At 40.5% G+C, this 20,453-nt stretch overlaps 1 protein-coding gene across 1 annotated transcript; it reads right to left on the reverse strand.

Moving 5' to 3' along the window:
- Positions 1-19,666, reverse strand: SGPP1 (sphingosine-1-phosphate phosphatase 1). The gene is made up of 3 exons (XM_082760451.1): positions 19,033-19,666; positions 8,763-8,852; positions 1-6,188 (listed from the first exon to the last, which is right to left on the reverse strand). The coding sequence occupies exons 1-3, from the start codon at positions 19,609-19,611 to the stop codon at positions 5,637-5,639; spliced, it is 1,221 nt and encodes a 406-aa protein (XP_082616577.1). The 5' UTR covers positions 19,612-19,666; the 3' UTR covers positions 1-5,636.
- Positions 19,667-20,453: the final 787 nt, after the last annotated feature.

Here is a 20,453-nt window from a genome sequence, read left to right on the forward strand (position 1 = left end):
TGAATCCAACAGTAGTTTATTACGCTCATTGCAGATGAAGTTAGACACTTCAGTTACCAGCAAATACAAGTTTAAATATTAGTTGACAACCGCATAAAGTGTACAAATACAAAAAATCATTAACGATAACAAAAACATTCTCATGTATTAACTTTTACACATCAGTTGTATTCTATTATACAGCAATCACTATATGATCCTCAACCAAAATCAGGGCTTGCACTTGAAAGCATTTGTTTGTTTTGTTTAAACTACAAGTTCTCCAAGAGGTTGAGAGACTGGGGGTTACAACCGCACTATTTCCCAAAATACTACCAACATATAGCCTCACCTAATACAGACAAAGCTCTTTTATATTTTATAGATATTTGCTTTAACAGGGAATGCAGTAACAAGAAAAATATACGCATATGTTTTTAAAAAACTAAACAGCAGTATGCACTATATTTTATATATATATATCTATATTGTATTACAGATTTCATATAAATCAAGTATAGGCCAAATTTTGGCATAATTTTAAGTGCATTAAGTTTAATACAAAAACCCCCTCAGTCTTTGCTCTTACTTTTAAAGCTACCAGTTACTGAATTCTCCTTTTTCAGTTACGGTATTTCAAATGTCTGTCTTAAAACTCATTTTCATTTCTGGCATATCAGCCTTGACTTCCAAACAAAACAAATTTGTCAGAAAAAAGCTCAGTGACTAATTTAGTCACAAACTTTAGTCTAGATTGATAGGGCGTATTATTTACACTTACCAATCACTTTAAGGTAAGGTATTCTCCTCTGTACCCCTTCATTCTGTTAAATGGACACTTACTAACATGCAAATTATTTCAGGTGCAGAACTAAGCACAAAACACATTTTTCTAATGCACAGTAAATTTGTTTCAACTCCAGCATGCGGTTAGAATTAGAGAACACCTAAAAACCAATATCCTCTCTGCCATGACACCTTTCTTTGTTTCCAAATTAAGGTTTGTTTGCCCTTGTTTCAGAAGTATTACAGAAAAAAAACAACCCAGTGACCCAAGTAATCCATTTGACAAAGACAGTATTTACAGTAAATTTTAAACAGGCTTGTATATTTTTTGCAGAAACAAAAATGCCACTTAAGCTTTACACTAGAATAAAGTCCTGGCATGAAGTCATTCAATGAGAATTCCTCCCACATAAGAAGTCAAAGTTTCCTCTAAATCATTTGTCGAATATAGCAGTAAGTTGTATAACCAGAAACATTCTGCATTTAAAGAAAACAGCGCAAACAGTTACAGAGAATTAATCCCCCAAGAATCAACTCTCCTGGCAACATTTCATCTACTAACATTCAGTGATCTTGTTATTCAGCACCACTATGGTACAGAGGAAAAAGAATCAATCCACTGCAAATGTACAAGCAGTTCCAGCGGCTAAGAAACATCTTCCAAGGTAAGCCCTTTAAAAGTCCTGTAAAAACCGGGCTAAGTGATTTTAAAAAGAACAGTCCCTTACGAAGTAAGTCACTTAATGCACGCTGTTTCATGGATGCACATCAGACTGCGGACATGACCTTCAGGGTTCACTCTCAATGAAATAAGGAACTAGGTGCAGAACTCCCAGCAAAGCTAACGGGTTAGACAGCAAGGCCCCCCTCATACACTTGAAGTATTACATATTTTATATATTGCATGTCAATCTCCCTTCTTTTGTACTGAGAAAAGAAGTGCTGAAATAGAAGCAACTTTTAACACAGCAGATGTATTTACTTACAGCATGCAAGGTTTGTTTTATGTATTTGAGCAGCTAACAGCCACTAACAGCCCTTAAGTCTTTACAAGTTCAAACCAACAATCTTCACATAAGTAGCAATTGCTTACAAGAAGCTCAGGACACTTCCTGGGAAATAAGCAAGAAATGTGTAAAAAAAACGCAGTGAAAGTATAGTAAAATCTAGTAGCAAAGGAAAACATACCAGCGTTTAAAATCCAGACAATCTAACACTGTTCTGGTAGAAAACAAAACTGCACATCACATTTAAAGATACCATTTTTAAAGAAATGCATTTTTCTAGTTGGTGTCTGTCCCTCCACCCCGAGAAAAGCTGTATATAAGCTTAAGAAAAAAGTTTCTTAAAAAAACAAACAAACAAACAAAAAAACCACTCCCTTTGGCTTGCCAAATTACCTTTTTTTTTTTTTTTTTTTTAATTTGCAAGATAAGGAGTAAGGCAAATGTGATCAGAGGCTGAAGGGCTTCACATGGATGACATGGAAGATGCTTCAACCCCAGTTCACAGAACGGGAAGCAAAAGCAAGAGCTTTACTGTAAACATGAAACTTTTTTTTCATAAGACTAGACCGCAGCACTTTTAACCCAAGATGCAATGCCTGTGTTAGGCTATTTCAGGGCCAGGTCAGGAAAAAAGGCTCTCTCATGCTTAAGGCAGTATGAGACTAAATTCCTGTCTCTTCAGCCTCTTGGAAAACAGAACTTATTGCCAAATTACACTGTACAGTAATGTTAGTTTCAGTTTTGTATTTCACACAGTAATTACCTAAAACAAATCTCATATCTTTTTGTAGTAAGTGTGTATCCCTATCTACTTCAGTAATAGGGTATTTCTACCTTCAGGACTTCGTGAACTGCAATTAACAAAGTTTACTGTGACATGAATAATGTTTTTGCACCACTTCATGAGAGGTTTTAAGTGTATTATCGTTCTGAAAAGACATCTAACTACATTTTTAAAGCTCTGTTAAATTTAGTTATAAATAATTTGGCAGCAGCTGATGCTCACACTGGAAACATTTTTTCATGTCCAACTCTAGCAATAGCTTAGGGAAAAAGTGCTCTAGTTTTACCTGTTTTGTTATGACTAATTTGGAGAAATCTTATTAACAAAAAATTTATTAAAATAAATATATTTTTTAAATTGTTGTATTTTTACAATTCTTTACTCTGTAACAGTAATTCACATTGCATGATTATTTTGTGCTGAACTGCCCTCTTGAGCCAAGTCCTTTATAAAACATGAAAATAGGATAGTAAAAGTTATTCACGTAAACTACAGCAAAGTAGTTGCAATCTTACAAATAGGGATGTAAAGGTGCTGGAGAAACCAACATTCTGATATATATTTCCTGCAGACTAAACAATGTGGTACACAAAGCATGACATTTTGAAGTTACCCAATGTAATGTATAAAAATATAAATTATATATTTGAGTAACAGCAGAATAAGCTACAGTGCAATTTTCCTGAACCTGGTGAAAGCCCTACCTATTTTTTCCCACCCATTCTACATTTTCCACAATAGGATTTCTTTTCCATTAATAGTACAACAGAGCAAGCGCAGCTAGAGAAGACACATTTAAGAACACACTAATTCTGTAAACTTGAAGTTCTTAGAAATCAAATACGTACCTTAAAAAAAAAAGATTTGTTGACCCATTCTTTTTGTGCTACAGTTTAAACATTCTTCACTATAAAATGTGAAACTAAGATATTTAGTATGCCCTACATTTCAGAGAAAGTCATCCCATCACTTTTATCAGGCTTCAGACTAATGTAATTGGAACTACAAACACTTGCTCAGGGCTTTAAACATAAGGCATTTTGTGTACATTCCTCCCAGCTATTTATTCAACAATTACCTCAGTGCACAAAGCCAAACCAGTGGAAATCCCTCCCTCAAAAAACTGGAAACAAATTTATCTTTTACTACACATTCAGCATAAAACTGCAATAAAGGAACAGACAGAAGATAGCTAGCTTGTTTCAGTGCATATTTCTAGTTTGTTTTTTTTTTTTTTCTTTCTACAAGGTAAGATCTTTTCAACTATAAAAGGTGTTTAACTCACTTCAGTTCTTTTGAATACATTCATAGCAGTGTATTCTGAATGCACATCAGAAAGTCAGATTTTTCATATCATCTAATAGGAGTGTACAATAACGTTGTGCACAATAACTTTGCTTGAGAAAAGACAGGAATGGGAAGTTATTTTTTTAATTTACAAATTAATATTTTGGAGCTCATATTTCCAACAAAAAAAAAAAACCTTTCAATTCCAAATATTTTGTAAGAAAACCTATGTTTTGTATTCTAACTATATTATTCTCTATACTTCCTACCCAAATTATTCTTTTTTTTTTTTCCCCCCCCCCAGGAAAAAAACAAAAGAAAATGCACTGATACAAAAACAAAAGTAATTATTGTCTGACCAGACAGTTAAATACTTCTTCCTGTAACAGAACAGTTCCTGGTAACATATTAGGTAACAGTAAAATAGACAAAATGAGAAAAAAAGAATGTGAAATTACAGTTCAAATGTCGCATGCTGTACTCATCACTGGAAAAAAAGATCATGAAAAGTTGAAAAGTGCGTAACAATTCAAGATCTACATATGCAGAAGCCATATATGCATTGACCATAGTGTCTTCTTAGTGCTCGTACCTACCTATCAGAATGCTTAAAAATTTACTTTGATCATTGTATTATCTTACAGCTAAAATGGGTAAAAGGGATTACCACCTTTAATACAGTATGTTAATGAATAAAAATACACATTTTTTCCAAGGATAAAGATTTTCTAAGTACATTCTAAAAACAATGGTCCTTCTCAATCAGTTTGGAATAGTATGCAAGGTCCACTTCTTAATAGAAGGGGGTATTTTTTGTTTATATTTTTAGATAATTTTGAACATCTCTCCATTGTAAAAATCTCCAGAAAAATATATCCTCTTTCGGGAACTTACAATACACATTAAAAATACCTACAAACAGGTTATTGTCCATTTACAGCCTTCTGAGCTCAAAAGCACAATTCTTGGGTCATTTAATTTATGCAATTTCAAACAGGCTGAACTGTGAATGTTCCGGTTAACTTGAACCACGCCAGCAACATGGACAGTTTAACACTTAAGAAGTATCTGCCTAATTACGTATGGTTTTAAACAATGTTAGTCTTTTTACATCACAGTATATATGGCATTTCTTAATTTAACAACAGAAAGGCACAGTCGTTAACCCATAAGATACAGTACCTGAATCATACATTCTCTATCTATCACCAATGCCAATCCAGACAGCGTACTCTGCATGGGAGGTTAAAGAAAAAAGCTTTTTTTGTTGTTTCCTTTTTTAAAAATTTGACCTCATTACAAGTTTGGTCCATTAAAACGCCAATTAGCTGAAATATCATGAGGCAGGGCTTCAGGTAATAATTGAGGGGAACAAATTTGGCAGTGTATGGTCCAACAACTTGAATAAGTTCCTCTGAAATAGAAAACAAACCATGAGGGGAGCTTTCTGCTTAGACATACCTGTTGAAACGTCAGTGTATACAGGTACAGTATGACAGACATCCCAGGTACATTCACTGCATCCCGCACACAAACATGCAGACTTGGTTACAGCAATAAGGCCAGACATAGCATTTACAGAGTTCAGCACTTCTCAGGAACTGTACTTGACCCCCAGCCCCATACCCCACCGGAGATGTGCAATGTCCTTTAAATGCTTTGCCTGCTACGTATTGCTGTTAAAGCGAAGACTCTGCCGAAAGCCAAGCTCACTGGCCTTCCCTTGGCAAACTAGTGCACCTCTTCAGACAGCAACCAGCTCTCTTCTTCCTTTTTCAAGTGATGGATCTGCATCAAGAAAGACCCATGAAACTGAAGAGGCGAGGAACAACGAACACGAGGGAGAAGCCAACCATTCCGTACGTAATATAGCGATAGGGAAGCTCGACTTCCATGCGCTGTCTCGCTTTCCGCACATCATCAAGCGGTATGCGAAATATTTTACACGCCAGTGGGATGGTAGCTTTTTTCATCGCTATTTTTGTTAGTAGCAGGATTATTACTCCGATCAGCAACCGCAGTATGGCTTTTCCAAACACAGTCACGGTGAGAGAGGAAAGAGATAAAGGAAGCGCGTCGGGAGGAGGATCTAGGTCTATGCCCATCAGGTAGTTCACGTGAGAGCCACAGGCTACTCCGGCACCACAGCCCAGTATCTGAGCCGTGTCTCCTCGCGATGTGCTCCACGTGTCCAGAGTGAAAGAGAAGATGCCCAGGGCTAAGTGGAGACTGATGATAATTAAAGGTGCATACTTGTAAGTTAAATTGAAGTTATCGATCAGGTCCACAACTGGGTGGAAGACAATCAGGATGAGAATAGCATACAGAAATCCAGCAATAACATCCTGTGAGGAAAGACAAAGATGTTTTCAGTGTAACAACTATTTCAAAAAAAGAAGTTACAGTAATATGGAGACAAGCCTAGCTGCTCTGTTGCTAAAATCTACTTGCAAATTCCTGTCTTTTCACATTTTCACATTCACTGCACAAGACTTTTTTCTTCTTTTTTATGTTAAGGGTAAAGTAAGCAATTATATTTGGTCAACTATGAACAGGACATCTGCATCATGATCAAATAACGTAGACCTACCTATCTGCTGGCTACAACAGCCTTTATCCAGGACTGGGGCATTCCAGCCTACAGTCGGCACAAAGCCAGCCCAGCTAAATGGCTTCTGCCAACTTAAGTTTGCTGAAAAGCTCCACACTAGACCTCAGTGCCTGGGGCCAACAGAAAGGGGGCTGGCACCAAAAACTGGTGAGGCAGCAGAGGACTGCTGCAGCTAGGCATTAGGGCAGCTGAGACTCCACACAACTCCAGTTTCAGAACAAACACTGAAAGAACTGAGGACTGGCTCCAGGGGTGCAACAATTAAAGCAGAGGAGGGAGGGGAGAACTTCTGCAGCTTCTCACAGTTGGTGAGAAAAGTTTGAAACAAAGTTTGGGTTTTATTATCATCTTTTAAAAGTGGCTGTTCTTAATGAAAAGGTTCCTCTAATACTTTTTCAGCTTATCATTAAGTTTCAACCACTGCTAATTAATCACTTGGTTGCACGCTATCCACAAACGTTGTCACCTTTAAGAAGTTTGTTAGAAATCCAAGCACTAGAGACCAGATCACCTTTATTCACATGAATATCAACTTCTCCATGAGCTGGGTGTGACTTCATCAGCAGTATTTGTATTGCTGTCTTTAATTAATCATTTTTATTCACTTCCACTAATTAAATGCCTGAGAAAAGCTCTCATAATATTTGACTGATACAAAAGTCAGACTTGCTCATTTCAAAATTGATCACAATAGCATTCTGCTGTATTTGCCACCTTCTCCCCCAAACTCAGGCAACACAGTTCATTTATATAATAAGTTACAAAATTAATGGACTTCACTCAAATGCTACCGAGATTTGAGAGCTCTGAAAAACCCTATCTACGTGACGCACAGCTATTTCTTTTATGACTTGGTTCTAAGGCATTATCTGTTGTCAGCTGAAGAAACAGTTCATCACAATTGTCTTCCATTCAAATGGTTCTGACTCAGGAAGCCTCCTAATCACTAATGCAAATAAATCATTCATCTTTTTCTCCAGCTGCCTTATTTTCATCCACAGGGATGTGGCTGCCCCATCCCTGGCAGTGCCCAAGGCCAGGCTGGATGGGGCTGGGAGCAGCCTGGGCTGGCAGGAGGGGTCCCTGCCCATGGCAGGGGCTGGGATTAGATGGAATTAGATTGATCCCTGCCAACCCAAACCATACTATAATTTTCACGTGCACCTTTTACACTACCTTCATCCACCAATTTAATTACTCATTACCAAGTTTATCACTTTGTCAGCTCTTCTCCTTTTAGGAAGTGATCTTCAAAAACTTCTTTAGCCATCCGTACTAGTGGTCTTACATTTCAGATCACCATTTAGTAGCACTCTTGTTTCTCCCATTTGTGTATTACATGCATTCACACATATATTTTTAAATCCGTTTTAATAGATAATTATGTTTTTCAACGATGACAGCTATGTTATGTTTCTTTTGAAACTTTGGCAAATAAAACACTAGCACATGCTTTGAGTAGCTGACATGAAATATGAGAGTACATTAACAGCCACTCCATTACCCTGCAAAAATTATTTCTGCTCAGTGATACTCCCTTTTTTGTAAAACATCACTGAGACCATTTCAATATAGTTCAACATACCTTTCTTTTTTGCCAACAAGAGCAAATGCAATCTTAAAATACTGCAACCATAAATCAACAGTTTTCTAAAAAGATTTAAGAATCTTTAAGGTTCTTAAGTACGCATTACTGTAAATCTTGATAATGCATTTGTTTACATTTTTCTGTTTCATTTAGCTGTCACTTCTTATGACAGACTGAGACTTTCGAGCAGTACTGTCATCTAGAAGACCTCGTACAGAAATCAGCAAATCAGCTACCCAGGTACTGCATCTGGGTATTAACATCATTATTTGTATTGATCCCAAGTTTAACAAATAACAACAGTTACAGAAACAAGGAAATAATAATGCAGTAAGCTGCTAGAAAATTGACCCAAATTGCTGACATCAAGTACCCAGTTATTTTAGGGGAAGCTAAGAAATACAGCTAAATGTGTCTGGATGCTTCATTCCTGTTAACACACGATTGCTGCATGGTAAGGATGGCCTACAAAAAGCAAGTACACATTGCAGATCACATTGTAGTGGATGCTCTCTGCTAAGGAAATACAAGTATTCTGTTCCTGTACGTACCCTATACATCCTGTGTATCTATCCTGTACCTTATATTACAGCAAATTCTAAAATAAATAAAGCTAGATGCAATTATTGTACTGTAAAGAAATATATTGAAAAAGCAATGGAAGTTTATGAAACCAGAAATTATCAGAAATAGTTGAAATAAAAATTTAGGGTATCTTACCAAAATTGAATGCATTCCCATATAAATTCGACTACAGCAAACCAATAAACACCAGCAGAATGCAAGGATCAGTCCAAATATAAGGGGGTACTGGTAGGAAAAAAAAAAAGAAAGATTGTATTAGAATTTGGAGAAAAAGTTCACTCTATAAAAATTCCATGGTTAACCCCACAAAAGGAACTTAGCAACAACCAATTACTGCAACTTCTGCTTACCCTTTTTCTTGCCCTAGCCTACCCAAGCCTATAAAAAGCAGACTTACTGATAAAGTCAAAACTTTGTAAAGTCAAACTTATTCCATTTTTTCCTTGTCCTCTTCCTTTGCATTCAGGCTATATGAATTTCAGGATGTTCTTTTCATTTATTTAGTTAGTTATTTATTTTTACCAGACAAAGCAGTAACAAGTTGATAGATCTCTAACAGTCTTGCTGTGCTATGGTATCCTAAACAGGGAACATAGCCAGGGGTAACCCTTGCGTTATAAACTCTGGGTGAAGCAGCTATGCAACATGCTAGTACCGTCAACTGCTGTCCAGGCAAAATCTAGCAGTTCTACCTTTCTCCTGAGAAGAAAAAAATCGTAACAATTTATTGATGAGTTCAATTCCCTACAGATTGTTTTAGATGTTCTGCAATCCTTGACTCAGTCTCTGAGCATCAGTGTGAAACTCCTAGAATAGTAATCCTCTTTGATCTCTATAAAGCCTTATTAATTTACATGGCTGGTCTAAGAAATGTATCAAAAACATCATATAATTTTTTCCAGCACCTTCTGGTAGAAGAAGATATTATAAGGACTCTTAACTGGCAACAAACAATTTACTTTGTACATCATATACTAAGTTCCTACACTTTCTGCTAACTTCTATAGGTTTTTGGATAAAATGTACTGTACTAACTTCACGTCTTACACCACGATAAGAAATACTTCCCCACTACTGTATTGCAAGATGTTGTACAAGACAGGATACAACTTCCTTTTTCAGTTTTAAAAAACATATTTTAGTTCTGTAAAAGAGGTCATAAGGCAAAAAAATGACATTTCCAAAATTGTTTCACTTCCTACACAAAAGCATATCAAGATAAACTTTTTATTACTCACAATTTAAACAAGTAGGCTGGATATACTTGAATGTCAGAATAAAGAAGACTTGCAAATGACAGGCAATTTTCTTGCCTTTTCCCTTGCTGCTTTTATGGGCAAGCTGAAAGGTGGAATATCCAGCACATTAGAGAAAAAGATCTTTAATTTACTTGGAGAAAGTCATTCTTTGTGAAGGCTTGTAACGGAGTTAACAAGCTTCTAAATCAGTCTTTCAACAAAAGGTTTGAGAAAGTATTACCAGCCTTCTGTATTATTCCATTATTGTTTGAATTCTCATTTCCAGGATCATGTTAGTATGACAAACCAAAAAGAAAAAATCTCTCAGAAAATCACATTTCACATTAAAATCTGTTTTAAGTGCCCAGCTCAAAATTGTGTTGCGTCTGCTCTATGCTAATTCACGGAGCAGTATGTTTCTGCTACAGCAACTGTCTAGAAACTGTAACTGAATAAAATTATATCCCTAATAATTTATTTTTAGCTGAAACGATGAAGGAATGAGCTCAGAAGCTGGAGCTTTGACAGGAAGATGAAGGAAGTGCCAGGATCAGCAGGCTGCAGCAGGAACGATACTGGGATAAGTTTGGATTGTGGGGGAGAAGATGTTGGAGCAGCTGAACAGCAACAGCCTAAAAAGGAGCATAAAGGAAAAGGCATGCGTGAGGAGTCCTAGGCAGGCTGTTAGGAACAGAAACTCCTACTTTGAAGAACACTTTGGAAAGAGTTTTCACACTATTTTTTTTTAAAATGTTATTGAGAACAGATATCCATTAAAACATCCGAAACCAGTCACCAGCTCAGTACCTCTGCACCAAAGTATCTGTATCCAAGAGCTCAAAACCTTCCCTATCACGTCCCAAATAAAAAGCCAAAGATAAGTTTTGCACTGATTCACACACTCTGCAGTGCAGAAGAATTTTTAACTGTAGCAGAGACAAATGACTCTGACTGGGATAGAGTTCATATGACTGGCCCACAAGTGTGTTTGCAGCATTAGGCACGTTCTGATTTGCTATTTTTAATTATTTCAATTTGCTCTGGAATACTATTCTACAATGAAATAGTTAAGCAGCTTTTTGTGATTAGCTCCCACGCTAAGCATTCCCTCTCCCTTGGTCCCCACTGGCACGCTTGGACAACGAGCAGTTTATCTCAAGGGACAGTTACTTTAGAGACTGATACACAGGAGCTTCAGACAGCCACCTCTGTGTACAATGCGCAGGAATAATGTTTAACCTACAGAAGGTTTTAACCTTCCTCTCTCCTGGTCTGTGACGGTGTTACGTCCACACCTCCCAGCACAGCCTGCGTAACCAACTGCTCCGGTTTTCCTCCCACAAGCCCAGAACCCACCCGGGGAGCATCACAAAGCCACAGGCACGCTTCAGGGCTCCGAAGCTCACTGACCTCTTTAGGTGCTAGCAGAAATCCAGCCGAACCACCGCCCTGCTACAAGGCACAGCACCAGTCCCTGCCTCCCCTGGGTGCTCGCTCCTGCCTCCTAAAAGCAACCAAAGCAACCGGGTTCAAGAATTCCTCGAGCACCAAACCGGTAGCTCCTGCTTGAGATCTGCCTCAAGGTGATAAGGCAATCGCAAATTTTGTCCTCAGCATAAGGGATGAGCACACCAGGTGACTAAAGGAGCACATTAACACTCCCACACACTTTGCAGCTCACCAGACAGCTGCTCAGCAGCGTGCCAAGTTGTAACACCAACAGGGGATATCACCGTAATCCTTAAAAAAAAAAAAAAAAAAAAAAAAAAAAAAAAAAAAAAAAAACTTATGCTATGAAGTTATTTCCAAATCACTGTCTGAAAATAAAACGGTACAGAAGTACTAACAAGCATTGTCTAAGTGCTGTTGCATCTGGAAAATGACTGCCTGGCTGTATTTTGCATATATGCACACACAGGTTACACCATGGCTGTTATACCATGGCCGTAGGTATTTGCAACCTCCCACTGCCTAGGCATGTGAAATCCCCCAAACACCATCCGCCACCGACTTGCATAATGCCGTACAAGTACTAACACTTATCGGCCCTGCTTCGCAAGAAACCGTATTTCGCAAAGCTTCTCTCCCAGTCACAAATGAATCTTCAAAGAAAAAACAACTTTTACTGTGTCTTCTACTGTAAATGGCTGTGGTATGAAAGATTAATGGGAAAGCTTTAATATAAACCAATCTGAAGTACTTGTGGAAGAAAGTAACTTTAAAAAGGGGGGGGTTATTAAGTCTTATTTTGGAAAATATAACTTCTAAGTTTGTAAATGGGAATAGTTATCAATTACTTCTGAGTTATAAGCTCATATTTTGTCTATACAGTTGTATATATAATATACATTCTGACAGTTTCTTAAATGAAAGAGACTAAATCAAGACTGCAGACCTCCAGCAATTCTAGTCCCATGGCTCCTCACATGCCACATGAGACCCACAAAGGCACAAAACAACAAAAAGACAAGTTCACTTCTACCCTCTCTCCCAGGTCATCGCTATTCTCATGCAGAAGGCATCGCTTGTTCCTTCTGAGAACAGAATTGACGCGTCTTCAATCCTGACCATACTTCAGGTCACTTTAAGTCAGATAGAATTTTTGGGGGATGGTCTTAATTATATCTCCATCACTTCCACACCACCTCAACGGTTTTGAGCTATGTGGAATATTTATTGAACTGCATATGGCATTCTTTGTTCTACAGTAAGAAGCCTTGTGATTTGAAAATCATAACAAAAACACTCACATAGTACTTAGTCTGAACTTCAAAATCACACGTTGACTCAAAACCAACATTAACCTGGTATTTTTCTCCTTGAGAAAAGTACCCACACTTCCTATTACATTACAGCACTGATAACCAGCTTGCACAAATATTTTTCCCCAAAGGTCAGAATAAATCTTTGATAATATGCGTAAGCACGTAGCACACCATGCTACAAACTGCAGTAGAGGCAGATGGAATCGACAGCAATGCAGAGATCGTAGATATAGAAATGCAACATACAGATTAGGAACATACAGTCATTGACGTTTGGGCTTTCAAATGCTGAATTGATGTTTCTTTAAAGGGGAAGCGTTCCAGTCTTCATATGTAAAAATGAGGGACAGATCATCAAGCCTTATGTTTTCAAGTGAGAAATTCCCACTTTCTTCAACCTCATCCTCTAAAGAGGACTTGCAAGCATCTGACGGGATCACAGAGCAAGCTTTTCCCTGAAGTGCCTGTCCTCCCTCCTCTCGATCTGACTTGATGCCAAGAGTCTTAATAACAACCATTGTTTAGAAATGCTCATAAGGAAACAATCCATCTGAAAAGCTTTGACCTCGGTCAGAAAACTCCTTCTTTCATAACAGAAGATTCGTTCGACGCTCAGGATGCTCATTTCTTTTACACCCCTGGAGTGCATTCGGTACCCAAGAAATGTTCAGTGTCCACAACGGGTTCCAAACATTTTCAGAGTTCTGCACTATGATTAGAAAAGATCATTGAGTAATAAATAACTCAGAAGTTCAGCTTGAGCTTGAAACAATTACAGTGGGCCAGTTAGTAGGAAGAACCCAAGCAATACTCGGAGCATCGTGCCTTTACCGAGAGGCTTGGGCTCTGTGTGGGCAGCAGCCCATGCAGGAGCTGTTAGCGATGTTTGCAAGATGACCGAGGCACTGCTGGGCCAGCTGAGTACAAAACACACAGCATGTGATAATCATTTTTTTTTGGAGAAGGCAGAAAAGGGAGAAGATGGTGTTTAAAAGAAAAGGAAATACCATTTACGAGCCATTTTAGGAAAAATAAAGACAAAAAATAGCCTCTTCAAAAGATGCTAAGGGGTAAATAACAGTGGTTGAGCTACATTTATTACTTTCTTCTGCTGACCAACCTTAACATAAAAAAGCACAAATCTGAGTGATACGTGCCTCTTCTTTAAATCCCAATATAAAGATATCAAAGCCAGCCTTGCAGAGAGCTAAAGGTTTAATTTTCTGCTATGCATCTGAAAAGAAATCAAGAGTTGCAACAGGAGCTGCAGCCTGTTACTGCTTCTCCTCGCAACCATCAAACAGCAGTCCTTCCCTCGGCACACCCAGCAAGAATCACCAAGAGCTTCCTCTTTTTATGCCCTCAAAACCTAGAAATGTTTTCCTGCAAACTGAAGTTCTCTCAGTTCACCCAACAGACTTTATGTCAAAGTATGAGCCGTGCTTTACATGTGTGCAATCCACCAAGAAAAAAATATCTTCAGAAGTGAAGTGTTCCCTTTGAATCCCTTCTGCTCCAAGGACTCGGCCTCTAACCTTACTGTACTTGTTTTTGTGTAGTCCCCCAAGATGCTCCACACAAATTAACGATTTGTTTATACAAAACTGGGAAGTGTTGAATGCCAATCAACGCAGTTCAATAGGACAGGCCGGTGTGTAGCCCCAGCAGAGGTTCCCCAGTGGGATTTTAATAGGTTGCTTGCACAGAATAATTCAAACTTGTCAGAGTACCTGAATTAAATAAGACACACCATTTTTTCCAGCTTCCCCTACAAATAAGCTAACAACAGTAACAGAGCCTACAAAATATGACTTCACAACTCAAACACACAATGCCAACGCTGACCCTTCAAATTCCCAGCTCTTTCTCATGGCCTCCTGACTGTGGTATTTGGGGCTTTCAGATCACCTCTTCTTCTATGCTTTTCAAGTCAAAAGAGTTTTTGTTGGATTGTTTTAAGCAAACTGTGTAATAAACTCATTAGACAAGCATACAGCTTGCTGTAAAATTCCCGCTGTAGCAGTGCTGTGATGGGAGTTCATCGAACCCCAGCAGCTAATTAATCCCCCTGCCCAGGGGAACCTGACAGAAGTTACCCTTTAGAAACTGGAGTGCAGGCAGGCAATTCTAGAGGGAAAACTTAGCGGTGGTCAATCATAATGATGCAGAACTCTGAAATCCCAACGCAGATCCTGTCAAACCCATCTCGTGTTACTAGACTCATCAGCTTTGGTTGATAAAAGTCAGGGTGCAGATGAAAGACTTCTGAAGGGGTGTTTGACCCGGCACCACATTACACACACAATCAGGAGCATGAAGGATCAGAGCATAAAGTAAATGAAAACTGGAAAATACTTTGAGGTGTGTCAAAGAAACGATTACAGAATAGATGACTACTGGAAGTTCAGCTGCAGTGCTTGTTAGGGTCACCATTATCCTCAGCAGAGTGGAAAGAGTCATTGTGGACAGGATTTCTGTATAAAACACTGGCTTGCCAGCACACAGGGAGGACGATGCTGCCATATTCAATGCTTTCAGCTGCTACCCGAGATAAGCCCTTTCCGCAGAGGTTGGTTAATGGAGTTACAGAGGCAAGCTGCTCATCAATCAAGGCTCCGGGCTCCTGCTGAGCGAGTATCAACTTAACGAGGTTTGTTCTGCAGCCTCCAGCGGGAGTCTCAGCTCATTAAGGCAGGGCTCAGGAACCCATCACTGTCCCAGCCCAGCAGCTGCTGCCACAGCCAGGCTGGGCACCGCAGGAAATCGGGCAGAACAGGGTCTTTTCTGTCCCCCTGGCTGATCCTTTTTCCCCTGAAAACAATCCAGCAGGGTTGTGACACATTCTGGTACCACCCAAACCCAAGCAGTGTTTATAATAAAGTACAAGTTGTCTATTTGAGAGCAGCAGTTCAAAGCCATCAAAATTAAAACAAACAAAAAAGGCTTTTTCCAATAGCCTCAGACTTAAGCTTTTGGAGATTTTGCAGATAACAAGTAGCACCTCACACCACCTCTTCCTCCCTGCTCAGCACAGCGTATAAGCCGGCCTGCATCGAGCTGTCAGTATTTCAAAGTAAGCAGGTTCTCCCCAGTGTGATAAAGGCTTAGTGTTTCCTACATCATATTAAGATCTGAAACCTCACTGTCTTAAGTGTTTGCCCTCTTATTTCAGGGTATCAGAGCTTCAAAGATGGAAAGAAAAATATCAGTGTCTATAATGCTTATAAATTCTAGTCGGTTTTCGACTTGAGCTTTGCAATTTGAGGTTACTGAAATGTCTTTGAAACAGGTTGTGTTCCCTGCTGAAATTTAAAAAAATAAATATTTAACATGTGATGCAAGTAGAATCAAATGATTCTAACACAAGGAGAAACTAAAAAATTATGTTCTACAAGAGACAGAACAGTTAGCTATAATTAGCATTATCTTAACATCTGACTTTCACCCCAAAGTACATTTGCATTGAGCATTCCTTGTGTCCAAAACCTCTAACAAAAAAATTATCACAATCATCTTTAAAATATAGCATCTCTGATAAAACTTACCTGAAAAAAAAGCATTTATAAGGAAGTATTTTAGTTTTACTATGGATAGCCCCGCATCCTTCCAAATACTTTGTGAAAGGCATGGAATTGTAACAGCGTTAGACAGACATTGAAAAATAGAAAACCACAAACTTAATTCAACAGATTAAAAGAAAACCAAAATTGTTGTTTTTTAAATGGGTAATTTGGGCCACAGCTACAAAATTAAGAGCAGATTTTCTTTGTTCTCCAGATTGTTCAAGGGAAAGACTCACAGACTGCACTTGATAGAAAATTACACAATACTAGGAAGTCATAACCTACTGAAGGCAAGCTCCAAATAAGCTATACAGGAAAGTGATTCCCTTTTCATCCGAGTAATCTCTTCTAGAGAGTGGCTTTCTTTGGTCTATTATAAACCTTAAATTGTCAAACTCAATTAAAGTTACCTTTACTCCAGCAGGAGACCTCTGCACGGAGTTACAGCTGTATCTCCTTAAATTCACTGTCTCATTTCACTACGATTTTTCTGAACAAATAACGCTAAGATGTGGACTCATTTACTGCAGTCAGGGTCCAAGTAATGCTTGCCTGAACACCCAGGAAAACTGTACCCCAACGTCTACCAACAAGTTTAAATCTCACCACTTGGAGCTGCTGGTAAATAGCTGCAATTTAATAAAAGAGCTGTGACAACCTCTCTCATCACTAATAGCTTTCCAAGAAGTCAGGATGTCAGTTGTTTCATTCTTTTTTTTAAATCCCATTTCCAGAACAGTATGACACAAAGGTTGTCAGATTCTCCTCCCTTTCAAAGTAAGGGAAATATGGAGAACAACAGAAGCACTAAATAGAAACTTGGCTCTTTTAGAGGTATATTGAAAGATATTCAACATTTTACAGGTTAACTTTTAATAACTAGAAATTATTTTTAAATGCCTTGGTTTTTTTGTTTGTTTTCATGAAAGCTTTGAAGTAGTGGAAGTTTGTTTCAGAAAGGTTGTTTTTCAAATCTGTTTCATAGACAAAAATCAATTCATCTGAAGACTCGATTTGCTCCCTGATTTCTTAAGAGTGGTTTTAAGTGAAGAACATTAAGGCTGAATTTTTATAATTTCTTAATATGCATTCATTACAAATGCATCTAGTTAATTAGCACAATATTTCCATAGACTGCAGTTAAACTTAATCCAGTTAAGTTAAAAAAATTAAAAATTATTATTTAACACTGTCAGTTTGCCAGATATACAAAAACAATCAAGCCAGGCTGTCCTTTGTACACATGACAGTGGGTGTGAAATAACTGCCTGATACTACCCCATGAGCTTTCCTACATGCCAAGAAAAAATCCCATTCATTCTTTAGGTGACATCAGCCCCACACATCTAACAAGAACACTAATCAAATATTCAGATTGCAGTCAGTCATAAAAAACAATGTTAATCTTAAGCATCTCGGTGACAGAACTCCAAACATTTATTCTGTGAACTCCCACAAGATGTGACACCCGATGCCTGCACAGATGCAGCAGAGTAGGATTTCACATTTTCCTAGCAAAGAACATGAATCCCTAAGGGCTTCCTTTTGGGCACACGGTATCACCTTACACAAATATATACATAAGCTTTGATAAATAGAGGCCAAACATGACTTTGTGTCCAACCCTCAGCTCCTTCCTTCCTTTCAGGCAGCCATTCGATATACAAAGATAAAGCCACAAAGTGTCACACCATGACAGCAGACAACTGGTGACTGCTAATAGTAACTGGAAGATAAGGGCTCAGCTCCTGCATAATAAAGCTTAAGAAAAGGGTTCTCCGCAAAGGTGACACATGTGGCTTAAGATAGCCAGGTATTATAATGAGAATTTGTAAATATTAACAGCTTATAAGTAGACTTATTGCTTAACTTGTTAAATATTATGCACAGAATGCTAAAATCTGAAGTTTGTTGCCAGGAAAATGCTCTCCATTTACTACTGGAATTGGTGCTGTGATTTGGAGAACCACGTACATGTTGCGCTTTCTTTGGAGTTGTGTTGCCCATACCGCAAGCAGCCAGCACCGAACCAAGAGCACAGCCTGCACACACCAGATATTCCGTGTTACTGCAACTTAACACACACTGACTCAACATGCAATACACATCTCCAGATTTTGCTGAATGAAGGCTCTGAAAAGGTTCAGAGATCGGCTCCTGCTAATTTTTGGCACGTTAAGAGTTGCAAAACCACCTGAAAGTATGAGTACTCCTCAAAGCAAAAATAAGCATCTCCAGTTTATGAGCAATTAACGCCCACCCCCCCCCCCCCCCCCCCCAAAAAAAAAAGAGTTAAAGAAAAGGCAAATTGATTCAAGTTACGAAGTGCCTCAAAGCAAGAAATTAAAAAAAAAAAAATCAGAAAAAAAACTTCAGATGCTGACTTGCCTCCCCGTTCTCAGTCAGCAGGACCAAAAGACTGCAAAGCCATCCAATGCCTATGCAAACGGCGTGCATGCAAACCACCCAGCCTTACAACAGCTAACCTGGAAAACCTCAAGAAAGGCACAACGTTCCTAGGGCTGATTTTTAGGGCACAGCGAGGCGTTCGCTCGCAGTAAGACTTGGGCTCGGAAGACGAGGCGATCGCTCAGAGTAAGGATCAGAGGACAGAAATACCGGAGCTGCTCCGAAATACGGCAGAAATACTTAAATAGTGGAACTGCTGGGAAATATTACAACTGCTCTTAAGACCTGAGTGATGCCGGAAAAACGAAGCAGTGATTGTGCAGAGGCAAAGAGCCGGGATTTCACATTCCACCCCCACCCAACCCTTTCCATACCCCCCCCCCCCAGGGGTGCAGGCACCCCAGGGTGTGTGTGGGGTCCCAGCCGGTACCTGCCAGCGGCCGTAGCTGAGCAGCAGCAGCGCCAGGGGGATGGCGGTGCCCGACATGGCGTGCGTGGAGGGCATGCTGTACTCGGAGCTGTAGAACACCTCCAGCTTCACCACGGGCGGCGAGGCGGGCCGCGGCCAGCGGACCACGTCCTTGGTGCACTGCCCCACGTACATCACCCACACCCAGACGATCACCAGCCGCCGGCCCAGCCACGCGTCCACGTTCCAGATGCAGCAGGGGAAGAAGAGGATGTAGAAGAGCTCGTTGCCCAGCTCCGTGCCCAGGCTGAACAGGTAGTACAGCAGCCGGCTGCGGGTGGCGAACTCCTGGCAGCCCCCCTCCTCCTCCTCCTCCCCTGACAGGGAGTTGCGCCGCGGCCGCCGCCGCCACCCCTGAGGGGCGCCGCTGTCCCCCGCCGCTCGCCCCGCGGGGCCGCCGTTAGCCACCGGCCCCCGGCCCCCGGCTCGCTGCTCCGCCTCAGGCCAGCCCCAGGGCCCCTCCACGCCGCACAGCCGCTGGAAGGCGGCCACCTTCTGCGGGTCCCGCAGCCCCGCGGCCAGGCGGCGGCACGCAGCCATGGCCGGCACCGGGCACCCCCCTCAGCGCCACCGCCACCACCGCCGCCCTCCTCAGGCTCGCTGCCCGCCCGCCTGCCCGCCCGCAGCCTGGCGTCACCGCCCCCCTCCGCGCCTGCGCGCAACGCCAGGCGGCACGGGTGGGGAGCTCCCCGCCAAAGCTGTTCGCGGCGCGGATTGGTCGCGGTGGGTCGTAGCTCCCGCCCACAAGGGAAGGAGGAGCCAATCAGGGAGGGGCGGTGAGGGAGGCGGCGGGCGGCGTGCTTTTGCCTCAGTCTCCGCTTCAGCCTCGAGTGTGGGGCGCGGCCGCGCTGTCCCCATGGCGGTCCCCAGAAGCTCTCTGTTTGTCCTCCCTCCTGACCCACGCCGAGCCCCTCTCCCTCAGCTTAACCTCCACAGCTCCCCGCTGCCCAACAGTTCTGTGCCCTGCCTTGATACCCCATGTGTACTCTGCCTCAAAATCACAAGGTTAAGCAAGTGGGAAATGAGCTGCTTCACGCCATCTCTGTTAAAGCACAACATGAGTGGCTGCTTAGCCTAACAGCAATCCCAACCAAAACAATTCCTGTGTGGAATTCAAATAATAACTCAAATGTGGTGTGGAATTCAAATAATAATATCTTTGGACCACGTGGCCTTGGAGGTCTTTTCCAACGTTAACGATTCTATGTATAAAAAGTTGAAGGAACCCGACAAATCTATGCAGTTTTATAGCAAAAATAACTTTGTGCTTCTTTGAGATCATAAAAATTGAGAAAAATAACTTTGCTGCTGCCTCGTTAATGCTGTGACAGTAAACCGTGTGTGTGGCCCGATCCCAAGCAGATCCCTAATCTGTATCAGCA

Source organism: Aythya marila, assembly GCF_965140915.1.
Source record: "Aythya marila genome assembly, chromosome: 5".
Lineage (NCBI taxonomy): Eukaryota > Metazoa > Chordata > Aves > Anseriformes > Anatidae > Aythya > Aythya marila.

Excerpts from the sequence above, each read along its gene's own strand:
- SGPP1 (XM_082760451.1), bottom strand. The coding sequence starts at position 19,611 with ATGGCTGCGTGCCGCCGCCTGGCCGCGGGGCTGCGGGACCCGCAGAAG. Across the intron at positions 8,853-19,032 it reads TCAGCTACGGCCGCTGGCAG|TACCCCCTTATATTTGGACT; the intron begins GTACCGGCTGGG and ends TTTTCCTACCAG. Across the intron at positions 6,189-8,762 it reads TGGGAATGCATTCAATTTTG|GATGTTATTGCTGGATTTCT; the intron begins GTAAGATACCCT and ends CTTTCCTCACAG.